Below are 15,964 nucleotides of genomic sequence, written 5' to 3' on the forward strand. Positions count from 1 at the left end.
AGCATTCCCAGTCGTCGCATATTTATATTAGGCTGGGAGGGCATTTTATTTCCGCCAGCTCTAGTATAAATTGGCCTGTGAATATAAGGGACGTTCTGTGGTTTTACCCAAGCCCCCAATATACTAACCACTATTGCCCTGGTGTAGAGACAAATTGTTGTGAGAGTGTAGTGTGTTACCGTCAGTGTCGCGTGTGGAAACAGTTAGTTTAAGATTTGAATATAAGAATAAAATACGTATTATAACGTTTACCGAAAAAAAACAAACGGTGTTTTATTCACATAAATTTTGTAACGAACCCTGGAAGCCGAGAGCTTTACCCCAGCTAAAGGTGAAAAATCACGTCGTTACAAGCCTACCACCAACCCGTAGAAGATCATTCTTATCAAAAAAAGGAGTCAAGGTTAGCAATCTGATTCTAAGATTTAAAGACTTATTTTCCTTTAAGCATTCGTATTCCTTGTTGTAATAGGATTTTTGAGTCAGAATCAGCTCTTCACAGAGCTGATTTATTGAGCCGTAATGAACTTTTCGGTAGAAAACGTTTTTTTAAGTAGACGATTGATGAATCAGACCCGGTAGCTGAGGACTCGTAAAGCGCGTTCAAATGAAGAGAATTCTTCTAGTACATTTTATTTCAATGTGGAAGTTACTAGACTTTTTTTGTTTCCAAGTCTGTGGGTTCAAAAGTCCGCGGAAGCGTCCAAAGTGCTGTGTGTAGTTTCAACCATGTGGGTCCGTGCCACCAAAGATCATTATCTAAAAGTTCCTGTGAGCTGCAGCCTCGTGTGCCCATATCTGCAGGATTTTCTTCGGTTTTCACATGCTTCCAATGTTTAGGACTGGCAATACTAATAATTTGCCTCTCACGATTTGCGACAAATGTTTTCAAAGTGTTTGATGGTTTTTGTAACCAACCGAATACAATTGCCGAATCTGTCCACAAAAACAACTCATAGTTGAACTGACAGTTCGTAACTAAGCTTCGGATAAGTTTAGCAAGCAATAAAGCTCCGTACAATTCGAGTTTCGGAATTGTAGTCCGCTTGATAGGAGCTACTTTAGTTTTGGCAACTAGTAAATTACTATTTAATTGACCTTCGTCACAAAAGAAATGTATCTGAATACTATAGTGTGGTGAGAAGTTTACCCATCTAGGCATTTTTATGTTGGAAATAAATGAAAGATTCCCTAGGAATGAATTCCATTTAGACAATATGAGCTGGGGTACTCCTTCGTCCCAGCCAGATTTTGCATTTTGGCAACTATCACGACTGGGCATAACCAACCTAGGGAATCAAATAATCTTGCTATCATTGACAAAATTCTTATTTTTGTAGTGGAGGGGACAATTTCGATGGGTTCAACCACACAATAGAACAAATCCGATAGCGTTCCATTGGATTTCAATGGAAGCTCACTCTTTGTTTTTCAAAATAGCAGATGCTTTCGAATATATATTTTTGCAATCTTCACAAAATTGTAACACCTCTTTATTTATTAAAATTTACACAACAACAATTTAAATAGTCACTCTGTGATTTAATACAAATACACTTTAAATTCACAGTAATACACACTAGGGTGGGTAAATTTTTTTGGACAAGAAGCGTATAGCAAAAAAGTAAACGTAATTCTAAGAATATTTCACCAAGAAACTACGCCTGCTTAAATTATACACTTTACTAGCTTGACCCGGTGCGCTTCGTTACCCCTGTCGAAGTAAAATAAAAAAATGTGAAAAGATTTTATAAGCAAATAAATAAATACCGGAATTTCTTGTTTGTGATTAATTGCATACTATGCCGTTGAAGGTATAAAAAATATCCTGTGATTTTAAAAAATGTTGAAGCTTTTTTTAAGACATTCGCCTATTTTTAGTCAGACTCCTTACAATGATATGAAAGCTATTTATAAAAAGTTAGAAGACTCTAGCTATAACAGTTGTTTAGATATCAATTTTCAATACGTCGAGGTACCAAAATAACACATGCAAAGTATTGAGAATTGGAATATTAGAGTTCTCCAGATATTCGATAATAAAATTTACTTTTTATTGGAGGGGCACGTCCCTTCATAACTTCTGGCATAACAGGACACTGGCATCAACGTAATTTACACAAAGTTTAAAGACTCTTACAATTACATTCACTTGATATTCATATATTTATATATTTTATCTACAATGGTAACAAAATTACTCATTTGAAGCATTACTTTGACTATTATAATTCTCCAGATATTCAATTATAACTATTTTCTTTATACGTAAGAGGTCATTCCCACTAAGCCGATCCCGCCCAATTTTAGCCAAACATCTTAAAAATATAAGAAATTACAATTTTCTTTGTAATGTAGGTCCTACACCCTCTGTTCCGATCTCGCCCATTTTTTGCTAAACTTCGTACAGTACTAATCTTAGAGACTTTAACAATTATTGTTCTCCAAATATTCGAAAATAACTAATACAATCCAGTACATTTTCAGCCCACTACGTACTAGGTAACGAAATAAATCCATAAAAGTTTTTTCTCTAATACAGTTCAACAGGTATTCGATAAAATGTAATTATATTGTATGTTGAGTTCCATGTCAACTATTAATCGTTTTCAGACAACAAATTAAGTAAAATTATAAAAAGATGTTTAGGACAAAATTTTAAGTTTTATGACCTTCTCTAATACAGTTCAACAGGTATTCGATAAAATCTAATTATGTTGTATGTTGAGTTCCATGTCAACTATTAATCGTTTTCAGACAAAAAATTAAGTAAAATTATAAAAAGATGTTTAGGACAAAATTTGAAGAGTCTTGCAATTTTAGTTATCCAGATATACAAAATTGATTAAGTACTTTGTATGGAAGGGCACCGTTCCTATCCCAGCCATGTTTAGCTAAACTCCGTACTGTAATGAGAAATTAATTCATACAAAGTTTGAAGAAGGTGACTCATCCCCTGTTCGATCACTCCTATTTTTGGTTAAACCTCATGCACTGATAAGAAACTGAATCATGTAAAGTTTGGAAACTTTTATAGTTATAGTTCTCCAGATATTCGAAATACTATTTAGTTTGCATGTGAAGTTCCACGCCCACTTATCCACTCTTGCCCATTTTCAGCTATTCTATATAAAATGATAAGATAGCTATTCGGACAAAGTTGGAAGAATCTAGTAATTATAGATCTCAAGATATTTAGAAATAACTAATTATTTTGTATGGGAGGTGAATCACCCCGAGTTCCGATCCTTCCCATTTTTTATTAACTTCTTGCTTCTTAACTCATATGAAGTTTGAAGCCTTTCACATTTACAATTCTCCAGATATTCGAAAATAACTATTTACTTTGTATGGTAGGTGCCACGCCCACTAATTTAATACAGCCCATTTTCAGCCAAACAATGTAAAATGATAAGGGTGCTATTCGGACTAAATTTCAAGACTTCCACAATTTAGTTCACCATATATTTGAAAATAACTATTTACTTTGTATGGGAGGTGTCATACCCCCTGTTCCGATCCGTCCCAGTTTTAGGCAAATTTCAAACAGTGATACGGAATTGATTCGTATAAAGTGTGAAGATAGTCACAATTTTAGTTCTGCAGATGTTCGAAAATAACTATTGACTTTGTATGGGTGGTACAAATTTTGTTCTCTTTTGTCCCTTAAGAAAAACTATATAGTCTATTATTGCTTCCAAGTAAAGGAATATCTATGTTCCAAATTTCAATCAAATCGGTGCAGCCGTTTACTCTTGATTGTTTAAGAACTAAAGGTACCAATTTTACCGGTTTTCCCCCTTTAAATCTCTTTCTGGTCCAAGTATTAAAAAAAGATATAGCCTATTGACGCTTCCAAGTAAGGATCTATCTATATTACAAATTTCAATAAAATCGGTTCAGCCGCTTAGGCGTGATGCTCAAACAAACCAACAAACAAACTTACAAAGACATTTATATATGGGGCATTTCACGTCAAGTGAACCAACTTTTGAAATCGATGTCTTCCGATCGCGATGAAATGAATGCAGTTGATGTTAACTCTAACAGCGCCTATGATAAACTAAAACTAACTGCATCTATTTATACACAGCGCCATCTTCCTTCAAAGTATTTATTTAATATTGTATGTTCCACAGCTATGTTATTAATATCCACAGATAGGTTAATAATGTTCAAAGTTATGTTAACTGCTGAAATATAAAGATTGAAAAACATGATGTAATTTTAAAACAGTCGTTAAAACCGTTATATTTGAATTCAAATACAATTTCGTAACAATATTTTAAGAACTAAATGCATAATATTAGCATTGGGTGGATCTTATTTTGTCCTTTAGTAACTAAACGTAACTGATGCAAAATTTAAAGAAAATTGGATAACGAGAACATTTTCTGATTTCTTCAAAAATATATAAAATTATCTTTCTAATATGGTATAAAACAAAAATGTCAAACCATATAATATGCAGAAAAAACTAGTTTACGCACATTTTAATAAGTAGTAAACAATACAACAAATGTTTACCTAATTTTGGAAGTTTTAGTCGACTTCCGGCAAGGGTTCTCGTTACACCAGATACTGAAGAACAAAATTAGACTTATCCAAGAAATATTTTTTGAAGGGACATCTAATTTGAAATCATAGTTGTATATACTGAACAACAAAATTATACCTATCCAAGAAATTTTTTTGGGTGATATAATGTATATATTTAAAAAATTGTCTTTAAGTTATGTTTCTAATGAATATGTTTATAAACATTTAGGCTCTGAATCATGTAGGTCGTCTGAGTATAACATGTGCACAAGCAAAACTTGCTAGAAACTACGGCCTAACAAGGATGGATCCATATGTACGAATTCGTGTAGGCCATTATGTTTACGAAACTCAAACTGACCCAAATGGAGGAAAGAATCCTAGATGGAATCGTGTAATTCAAAGTCAATTACCTACTGGAGTAAATTCTATATATGTTGAAATATATGATGAATGTAGCTTCAAAATGGATGAACTAGTTGCTTGGTGTGAAATCAAAATACCTGATAGGGTTTTCACCGGAGAAACGCATGAAGAGTGGTATCCATTAACCGGCAAGCAAGGTGAAGGACTTGAAGGCGCTGTTGACATTGTTTTAAGTTTTTCTAATCAACCTTATATATACCCAACCATTCAAGAACCGGCACAGATGATAATGGTACCACCCGGACGTCCTACGCCCATTTTTATTACACCACATCAACAAGTTCAACATTCACCTGCTCATCCACCTTTAATATCCGAAGCAGATTTAAAACAAGTGCGTATTACTATTTAACACAACAGTGTTTTAATATATTTTTTTTCAGGTACGTGAAATGTTCCCCAATATTGATGCTGAAGTTGTAAAAACATTGTTTGAAGTGAACAGAGGAAATAAAGACTCTACAATTAATTCCTTATTACAGATGAACGAATAGTAGGGGGATGAGTAGCAGAAGTATGTAATTTATTATTATACATACATAAATTTATATATAACTGTCAATATTTAAGTAATGATTATTAAAGCTGTATTTTAAAAATTGTGAAGTATTTTAAATAAGTAAATATGTACCATTTTATGAAATTAATTTTTTTCTTTAAAAATCTGTTCTGCTTTTTAGGAATATATTATTTTTATACCCTTCACCTTCGTATATATAAGTTTGTAATTTCAACAATATAGTTTTCCGACCCTATAAAGTATATATATTCTGAATCTTTATTGAGGAGTCATGAGGATCCTGACCACAAGCTGGGCATAAGTTTAGGACGGCACGGTCTATGTGGGACCAAAAGGCATTAAGTCTGTTGCTCCATCCTGATCTAAGTTGTGCCAGAACGACTCTTGTTTTACGCGGCAGAATCTTCTCAGCGTCTGCTATCGGTGGTGGGCGACCTCCAAGTACGACATTCATACGGTATCCTGCTACCGCGGAATTGATGGCGTCTCTGTGAATGTCCTTCAAAGCTGTCATATACGAGCGGCGATCAAATGGATCCTGCACATACCTCTGTATTTCCGTAGGTCCTGTCTGACATGCCTCGGGGGAGACTCCAACTGTGTGATGTTGAAGTTTGGATGACTTCTCCGGTGACATCCCAGAAGGAACTGTTGCGTTCAACATGACGTTGTGTTCCCTGACCGGTAGAACCTTAGTTTCCTCGTTTACGTGGTTTTCGGAAGTTATTTTAAGGTAGCCTGTGACGGTCCTTAAGACTGCGTTTTGACAGCTTTGAATATTTCTCCACTGGGTATCACTCAACGAAGGCGACCACACTGGAGCAGCATAGTAAACCACTGACCGACCAATCGTCTTGTAGGTAGCAAGCAAGGTTTCTTTGTCCATACCCCAAGTACTGCTGGCTAGTGCTTTGAGGACCTTGTTCCTATTTCGAAGTTTATGCGTGATTGCAGTGGCATTTGCTGAGGAGGTAAAAAGGTTATCAAAAGTGACACCCACTATTTTGGGTGGTTCACTGTCGGAATTTGTACGCCGCACGTTGGGTTCAAATGGTATAAAAGTGACGATTAATTGAAAATTAGAAATAAAGTTTTTATAATAAATTTTGGTATAGGGTAAAAGTAGATAAAATTCTACATAACTAGCTGTAAAAATAAATCAACTAAGTTGTTTACTTTCTTTTCAGTGAGCGGTCAAAGTCAGCAAATTATTGCTGTTTTTAAAAAAAGTGAAAAATAAAAAATAAAAAAATGTGTACATATATAATTTTAATAATTTTTTTAAAAAAGGTCCAAAATTGGGATAATTTCCGAATTTAATGGGCCACAAGTATTAAATTAGTAATAGTTGAAATTAGTTTCATAGATTTTAGAATAGTATAGGATATCAGCTTATATTTAAGAAAAAAAAGTCCAGGCAATGCCCGGCCATTTTTTTTAACAAGACCAGTAAATGATAACGATGAAGATAGTAATGATGATAATGATGAAGAAGATTATAATAATGATGATGAAGATAATGGAGCTTATGATAATTGGGATATTTGTGGTGAATCTGTATATATGAATAATACAAATATTTTAATATATTTTTTATTAAAAAGGTAAAACGAAACCAAAGATTCCCCCAAAACTTTTGAATTTTTTTATTTTTTCAGATTAAAGTTTAAATTTACTAAATATAGTGAAAGAAAAACTGGATACAAAATTTATACTAATAGGAGTACATATTACATATTAACTTATTCTTTAAATTTACTTTGTTTTCAAAGTTACAGCGAAAATTATATTTTTCCGAAAAACAAAAAACGCCTAACAGGTTAAAATTCATTACAAAAATTTATAATATTCTCTTGTGGGCCTTTTTTGAAAAAAATTTTACATTTATAAAATTTTGTGAAAAACAAAAATTTAAATTAAATTGATACTAATATAAATACATATAATAAATTTATTATTTGATATTTTTATAGCACATTAAGTATGCTTTAATTTCCAATTTTATTCATGTTTTTAATAGCACATTAAGTATGCTTTAATTTATTCATTAATTTATCACTTTCGATTCCAAAGTTACAGCATATATTGTGAACTAAGGTATTTTTTCAAAAAAACAATAATGGACTTAACGGGTTAAAAAAAATTATATTTTTCTAAAATGCTGTGTTTTTATGTATTTATAATTATTCATTACTAAAAAATTATAATATTCTCTTTTGTGACTTTTTTGAAAAAAATTGTAGATTTATACAATTTTGTGTAAAACAAAAATTGGATTTTAAATTAAATTTATACTAATAACAATACATACAATACATTTATAATTTGAATTTTTTAATAGCACGTTAAGCATGTTTTAATTTTTAATTCTATTCAATAATTTATCGCTTTCCGTTCCAAAGTAACAGCATAAATTGCGAACAAAGGTCTTTTTTTCCAAAAAACAATAATGCGCTTAAAGGGTTAAAAAAAAAAGTGTTTAACCTTTTTTTTTCTAAAATGTTTGTTTTATAAACCTTTGATAAATTTATAAACTGTTTATGCATATGGGGGTAAAACTACAGCTTCTATAAATTAATCGCCACTTTGGGTACCATCGAACCCACTGTGCGCCGTCGACCATGATGCCTAAGTTGAGTTTTACCTCCTTCGTCCAGGTGCTAAAGAGTGTTGCCGATGACTTCGTTGGTGATATCTGCAGGTTACGTGCAGTGAAGAAATTGTGGATTTCATTTAGATAACCATTTACCAAACCGCAAAGCTCATCAACGTTGTGACCTGTCGCCAAGATGGTGCAGTCGTCCACATAGGTTATAACCTCCACACCCTGTGGGGGCACTGGGAGTTTAGAGAGGTAGAAGTTAAACGCGATTTTCCCAGGTTTTAACAATGGGATCACTCGACCCATTTTCCAGACATCGGGTATTGTTAAGCTCATTACTGACAGGTTAAAAACCGTTGTCAGGTACTCGACTCCTCGCTCGCCTAGGTGTTTTAGCATCAGCATGGATATTCCATCAGGTCCTATTGCCTTTGAAGGCTTAGATGTGTTGATGGATTCTGCAACTTCAGTTGGCGTGTAAAGTTGCGGTGTGTTCGAGACTAGAAGATCATGTAGTTTGCGGACAATACTTCTTTTCGCCTTGTCTTTCTCGTAGTGCTCAATAAATTGCCGGCAAAAAGCACGCGCGCACCGTTTAGGGTCGGATATGGTGGTGTCTGCAAACTTAATCACGACCCTATCATCCTTCTTTGTCGGGTTGGAGAGAGAGACCGAATTGTAGACCACAACTTGACAACTGCAGAACTCAGGATGCAGTTCTTCAAATGATCCAACCATTTGTTTCGCTTGTCCTCATTTACCAACCTGCTTATATCGCGGTTCAGCTGGGCGATCCTAGGGTCGTCAGGGTTGGTACTTCGGATGTCATCACGCTCATCTGCGAGTCCCGCTGCTTCTGCTGGGAAGTGCGGTCGCACTACGGATATTCTTCCAGCGGGAATGAAGCGAGCGGCTGCTGCGGTGACGGTTTCGCGAAACTTCCTCTCTGCTTTGTGTACGTTGGAGGGAATTGGTAGATCATTGAAGATACGATCGGTAAATTCTCTGAAGCCGTGGCAGTCTGCTTTCTTTTGGTTGATGTAAGTTCGGCGTTCAGAGACGAAAAAATCATTGGGTCTATCCAGACAAACAATTATGGGTAAATTATGTGTGTTGGTTTCATTGCTTTGCTTTTTTTTTACAAAAAAGCAACAGTAAGTATGTGTGTTGCTTTCATTGCTTTGCGTTTTTTTTTTTTTTGACAAAACAGCAACAAAACGTACATATGTTTGGATGCGTGTTGGTTTTATTGCTTTGCGTATTTTGTTTTTTTCTTTTTTTTGGTGTTTTGTTTCGTTTGGTGTATATAAGATTGTCATTTCATTTGTAACTTCTACAGTATAATCTGTTCGTCAGCAATTAAATATAAAATTTTTAAAACTTTTCTTGATATATTTAGAATGCTATACGCTGAAAGTGGGCAATATACATATACAGTAAAACTTTTTAATAATTGATTGCAGACCCTAAATCGGATTATCAAATTATCCGAACTACAGAATAAAATTTTAAAAACATTGTTCTTGTAATAAAAATGCTTTTAAAACACATATCTAATGATATATTATATTTATGTATCATTTAAATAAATGATTACATTTAAAAAGAACAAATCTAAAGGTAAGGTCAAATTATTTGATACAAAATATTTCATGTGTTTGATCAAAACTACATCAAATAATTCATTTTGTGGTCACACTGTACACATTTATTTGCCATATTTGTTTAATCAAACTACACAGAAATACTATCAAACACACGAAGGGGAAATACATATATTTGTCTTGTGGTCACATTTATGGTAATATTTTTTATAAATAATTATTAAATAAAGCTGTAAAAAAACTTTAATTTCTTTCATCAATAAAGAAGACATTTCTAGAAATTTAATTGCAAGATCAAATAGCTCACAGTGGTATGAGAAAAAAAGGGAAATAAATCTGTAACTTCTAAACCCTTAGACAGATTTGAATGAAATTTCACATGCGCAAAGAGGAAGTGTTGTCGAGTTTAAGTTTTGAGCCCACCAGGAGCAGGGCCAGGGGTAGGGATGCCAGATTCAGATTCGCAAATAGCTGGGCATTTACCTTTAAAACGCTGAACAAATCAAAACAAAAATGGACATTAAAAAACTTACTGAGAAAATGTTAATTTTAGTTTTGAGCATGACACAACAATATAAGGTACATTCAGTATAAAATAAATTATTATACAATTCTTGTAACGCCAAACAAAAGAAAATATAAAAAATATGAAAAGAATCAAAAGTTTGTCGATATATGGCTAAATATTGAAAACTCTTCCTAGTGATTCTACCTTCTACAATTATTGTATCATGGTTTTGTGTAAATAATTTTTTTCAAATAGTATATTTTTAACTATTGTAATCAAAATATATAAGTATTACACTGTGCGACAGTGAAAAAAAACTTGTAAAACAACCTAGCGTGGTCTTGTTGAGAAGTTATTGGAAAAAGACGTTTTCAGTGATTCGTCAACATAACGAACATTAACTCAGTCAGTTTTTGTCCGATTTTAATTTTTTAATGGGATCAGAAATAAACTGATTACGCTTTAAAATGAATTTTATGCATACATTTTATGAAAGTTTAATTCTTTGCCCTTTCGTAACTGTTTAAAATTGGTTTAAAAATAACTCAAAATTTTGAGTGCGTTTAAATATCTTTGAAAACGGTATTTGTATGTCCACACTTGTTCGCTTTTCAAGTTTAAGGTTTTATTACCTACTAAAAAAACCTTAAGGAATAAAAGTTGAGAAAAATAAAATTTTTTTACTTTTTCTGAAATTTAGGCGCCACGAAAATTATGTTTTTGATATGTCGTAGTGGAAATTTTTTTCTTCATGCCAAATCTATTGAAATATCGATGGCACAATATTGATTGCAAAATCGAAAGAAATTAATAAATCAAATACTAAAAACACTGCCACTTTATTTCGTTTTTGAGCTTACGGATTTGGCCAATTCCAAAACTTTAGAGATTTGTAAACAATTTTGAAAATCTGTACAAGATTCTTCTAAATTTGATCGTATTAATATTTCAGCTCAAACCAGGTCCAATGACATTCGGTTTCTTTCTTTAGTATAGAGATTGTTTAAAATAGGAAAGACTCTTTCACAAAAAGCGTTGCTTACTGGTATTGAAAATACGAAACATACAACTTTTCTAAAATTCTCGAATTCATTATTTTCACATTAGATGAACAAATCAGAACCATATCATTTGACAAATCTCTTGGTATTTGTTTATTAGCTTCACGAAGGAGCAGTAATCGATACATAGTTTATCGTTATCTAGTTCTTAAGATATTTCAAGCTTTTTGTAAATCTTCCCAAAAAAGTATGACATTTTATATATTTGAAAATGCTACTTTTTAAAAAAGAGGAGTCATTACCAAAGTTGTAAAGATTTTCTAAATAGTTAACCACTGTTTTTAAAAACACTTCTAATTCCGTCTTAAAAGTTTTATGTTCATTAAGCGAAATTTTGTTTTTCAAAATGCTTTGGTGGCAAAAAATGTGTTATGTATTCTAAATTTGAGGCATTCATAAGTACGGTCATTATATCGTGCAAATCTAAAACTGTACAAGAGTCATTCTCAAGAGTTGTAAATTCCTGCATTAGGGTTTGCATAAAATATAAAAATGCTTCTGATAATCCTTCACGTTTACATTATTCTTCATTGGCATCATTATCAGAAATTCCATATGAACATATTCCCATAAAACTTTTTGGCATTTGGTTTGTTCCTTTATTCTTAACAACTTGCTGAGAATTTACCTAAATTATAAGTTATCTGCGAGTTTTTAAGTTTTCCCTAATTAATTTGCAACGTAAAAAACATAAGGTGGACATGTTATATATCAATGGATAGAGGATTTTGTCTACTTTTCAATAATGTATATGTCAGGTGCTGGGCCAGGGGTCCCCAACGTAGGACAGCTCGGGTATGGTCAATTTTTAAAATGATCCTATTTCTTCACTTGTGTTCCGATTTCAAAAAAATTACATACTATATACATAATTACATATTACACCTCGTCGTAGCTATCAATTATCTCTTATAGCTTAGGAGATATTCGCATTTGAAAATTTAATTTTCAACATTTTTACTCAGGGTTTAAAATTAGTTAAACGTTTTTTACATTTGACTACCGACTGCGCAATAAATATGAATCGTTTTCATATTAATGTGCACAAATACTGAAAATATACAAACTATAAACCAATGCCATATATGCACAAGCTTCATGGTAGAAATATTTGTCGCAGTTTTTCCAAAAATATTTTGCCTTACACAATATTTTACGTTGCAGCTAGAAGACAAATTGAAAATTTTTCATTTTTAAAACATTTGCTGCCTAAATATATGTATATTTTTGGTTAGCAAAAACAAATGAAATTGCTTGTGTATAATATACAAAAAAATTACTACAAAAACATCATACATGCAAACAAATTGCAGCGTGAAAACCATAAACTGCAAACGATATGCGCAGTGAAAAATTCAAACAATGAAAATATGGAAGATGCTAAAAGTAGACTGCCAAACCATACGAAGTTGAAAAATGTAAAATACGAAATTGTGCAAAGTTAAAAATGTTTAAAGCGAAAATGTTTATTTTTAAAATATTTCGGCCGCATATATGGTTTTGTTTTGCCGCATATAGTCATTGAGTAGAAAAATGTGAAAAAAACTATGAAGTTGATTTGGGTGTACAAAATAAAAAATTGTATTGAAATGTGTGTTAATAAAGAATTTTAGTGCAATAAAATAGAAGTTTTATTTTTTGAGGTATGTAATTGTATGTATTGTGAAAGATAGCAATGCAGTGAAAATTAAATTAAATAAGATTCTGGACAAAGGATAGCTAGCGGAGGATATTATTATTGAATTTATTGATTGATTGGCTTTTTTAATACGAATTCAAATGTATTTATGCTGGTGGTAATAGGAGTCCAGAAAAATTAGTAAGAAAAAAAATAATTTTGTATGTAAAGCGGTTAAAAAAGGATATATAATGCAACAACAAAATGTGACAAAAACAAAATACCATAAATAACAGGATCATTCATTTTATGAATAAAATCTATCATAATAAAGTGTTGTACATTCAAATGTTTCCTTTCGTAAAATTTGTAACAGGAGAACAAACAAAAAAATAAGCAGCATAGAAAATAATTGTGGAAGAACAATTTTATGTGTAAAGGTAGGATCACACGATTGCCGCAATGCACCAATTATTGGTCTATTTTATACGTCAATCGTGTGATTTCACAACTTATTGGCTCATATGTCAAACCACAACAATATTGTGCTTATTTGGCCCAATCAAATGCAACCCTGGTACGGCAATCATGTGAATGCTTGATAGGCAACATGCACCAATAAAAAAGTTAAAAATACACCAATATTTATTGTGTTCTAGTGCGGCAATCAAAGAAGACAATTAGCGCCAATATTAATTTTTGTAAATGAAATATTGTTTTTGTGAGCCACTCTCTGACCCACATACATCTTTTAACATTTCTTTATTAATTTTTTTATATGATAATTAAGGCCGACGCAATTTTCTTTTTTTATTTAACAAATATTTTTTTCAAAAACAGATTGGTTTTACATTTATGTAAACAAAACAAAATTTAACATCTAGCACAACAGCTGTTTCTCTGAGTTGCCGTAAACTAGAACAATCGTGTGACTGAAATGCGACAATTATTGCCACTAAATCGCTTTGCGCCAATTTACGACAATCAAATTTATATAAAATGAAGCAATCATGTGACTGCAGAGAATTTGATTGGGACAATTTCTTTATTGGGCCCCAATTCAGCACAATAAAAATTGTATTAAATTGGTTCATTGCGGCAATCGTGTGATCCTACCTTAAGATATAATGCAAAAAAGGCACAGGTATAAGTACAACAGGAGCAAAACGAAATTAACTGCAACAACATCAACTTATACACACAATTAGGTAATTATGATATAAAATTGCTGTTTGTGTGTACATACAACAACAATTTATGCAAAAATCATAAACAAATACATAAATAGGTTCAATCGTGATCGTGAGTGATTTTGTAGCAGGAGAAAAAAGGATAAAGAGGAATGATAGAAAATGTAAGCATCAACAAAAGAAATGAAAAGAGTTAAAAAGGGATAGAAAATGCAACAACCAGATAATGGAAGGACACATGAATGAAAGCAAGAATAATTTATCACTACAAATGAATACAAAGAGGTTATAAATAACAGGAGATAAGAAATTTAAGAAAGTTCCTGAAAATATAATTCTGCAATGAAGAAAATTTTACTGTATACAAATATCAAGTGAGAGAGTAAATGATCGACTTTGTTTGTGTTTTTAAATGTTCATTCATATGTATCCATTCGTAGTATTTCTAACAGGAGAACAAAAAAACAAATAAGCAACAGAGAACAAATTATGCAACGAAGGCTCAACAAATTTTTTACATAGGCACGAGTGCAGCAGGAGAAAAAGGAAATACAACAACAACTACTTAACTACTACCTCAAGTAATTTTGAAATACAACTGTGGTTTGTGTGTCCTCTAGCTGCATAAAGAAACAACAATACATTCAAAAAATAGGAACAAATACAAAGCAAAGGAATTTCACAATGACAAGTGAACAAATAAAGGAATTACACAATGACAAGTGTACAAATAATAAAAAGCAAATAAGCACAAAAATCCTTTACAAAAAACAACTCAGTGCACATGACAAAAATTTCTCAATCTAAAAATAAACCAAAATGCGTAATAAAAAATGATCTGTAACGGTATTCAACAAAAATCAGTTCTACACAAACAATGCAATAATAATATCATCCGCTATCCTTTGCTCATAACCTTCTTGAATGTACTTTCACTGCATTCCTATCCTTCACAATACATATTTTTTTTTAGCATTCTATACTTTTTTTTATTTTACTCCTGTTACAAACGCTCAGCCAATCATACTCATTTGCATTTCAGATTGCACAAGTTGTTGTTGACTTTTTAATTTTCTACATTAACAGTAAAGAAACAACAAAATGCAATTAATTGCAACGGTACTCCACCACATGTCATTGTGAAATTCCTTTGCTTTGTATTTGTTCCTATTTTTTTAATGTATTGTTGTTGCTTTATGCAGCTAGAGGACACACAAACCACAGTTGTATTTCAAAATTACTTGAGGTAGTAGTTAAGTAGTTGTTGTTGTATTTCCTTTTTCTCCTGCTGCACTCGTGCCTATGTAAAAAATTTGTTGAGCCTTCGTTGCATAATTTGTTCTCTGTTGCTTATTTGTTTTTTTGTTCTCCTGTTAGAAATACTACGAATGGATACATATGAATGAACATTTAAAAACACAAACAAAGTCGATCATTTACGCTCTCACTTGATATTTGTATACAGTAAAATTTTCTTCATTGCAGAATTATATTTTCAGGAACTTTCTTAAATTTCTTATCTCCTGTTATTTATAACCTCTTTGTATTCATTTGTAGTGATAAATTATTCTTGCTTTCATTCATGTGTCCTTCCATAATCTGGTTGTTGCATTTTCTATCCCTTTTTAACTCTTTTCATTTCTTTTGTTGATGCTTACATTTTCTATCATTCCTCTTTATCCTTTTTTCTCCTGCTACAAAATCACTCACGATCACGATTGAACCTATTTATGTATTTGTTTATGATTTTTGCATAAATTGTTGTTGTATGTACACACAAATAGCAATTTTATATCATAATTACCTACTTGTGTGTATAAGTTGATGTTGTTGCAGTTAATTTCGTTTTGCTCCTGTTGTACTTATACCTGTGCCTTTTTTGCATTATATCTTACA

At 32.1% G+C, this 15,964-nt stretch overlaps 1 protein-coding gene across 1 annotated transcript in view; it reads left to right on the top strand.

Moving 5' to 3' along the window:
* LOC135951952 (toll-interacting protein-like) overlaps positions 1-5,608 on the top strand; it is a 111,101-nt gene extending 105,493 nt beyond the window's left edge. Inside the window, exons 3-4 of the mRNA XM_065501710.1 lie at positions 4,769-5,299; positions 5,349-5,608. Coding sequence (XP_065357782.1) covers positions 4,769-5,299; positions 5,349-5,459 — 642 coding nt within the window. The 3' untranslated portion in view covers positions 5,460-5,608. The remainder of the gene's footprint in view (positions 1-4,768; positions 5,300-5,348) is intronic.
* Positions 5,609-15,964: the final 10,356 nt, after the last annotated feature.

The sequence above is a fragment of the Calliphora vicina genome, chromosome 2 (assembly GCF_958450345.1).
Source record: "Calliphora vicina chromosome 2, idCalVici1.1, whole genome shotgun sequence".
Lineage (NCBI taxonomy): Eukaryota > Metazoa > Arthropoda > Insecta > Diptera > Calliphoridae > Calliphora > Calliphora vicina.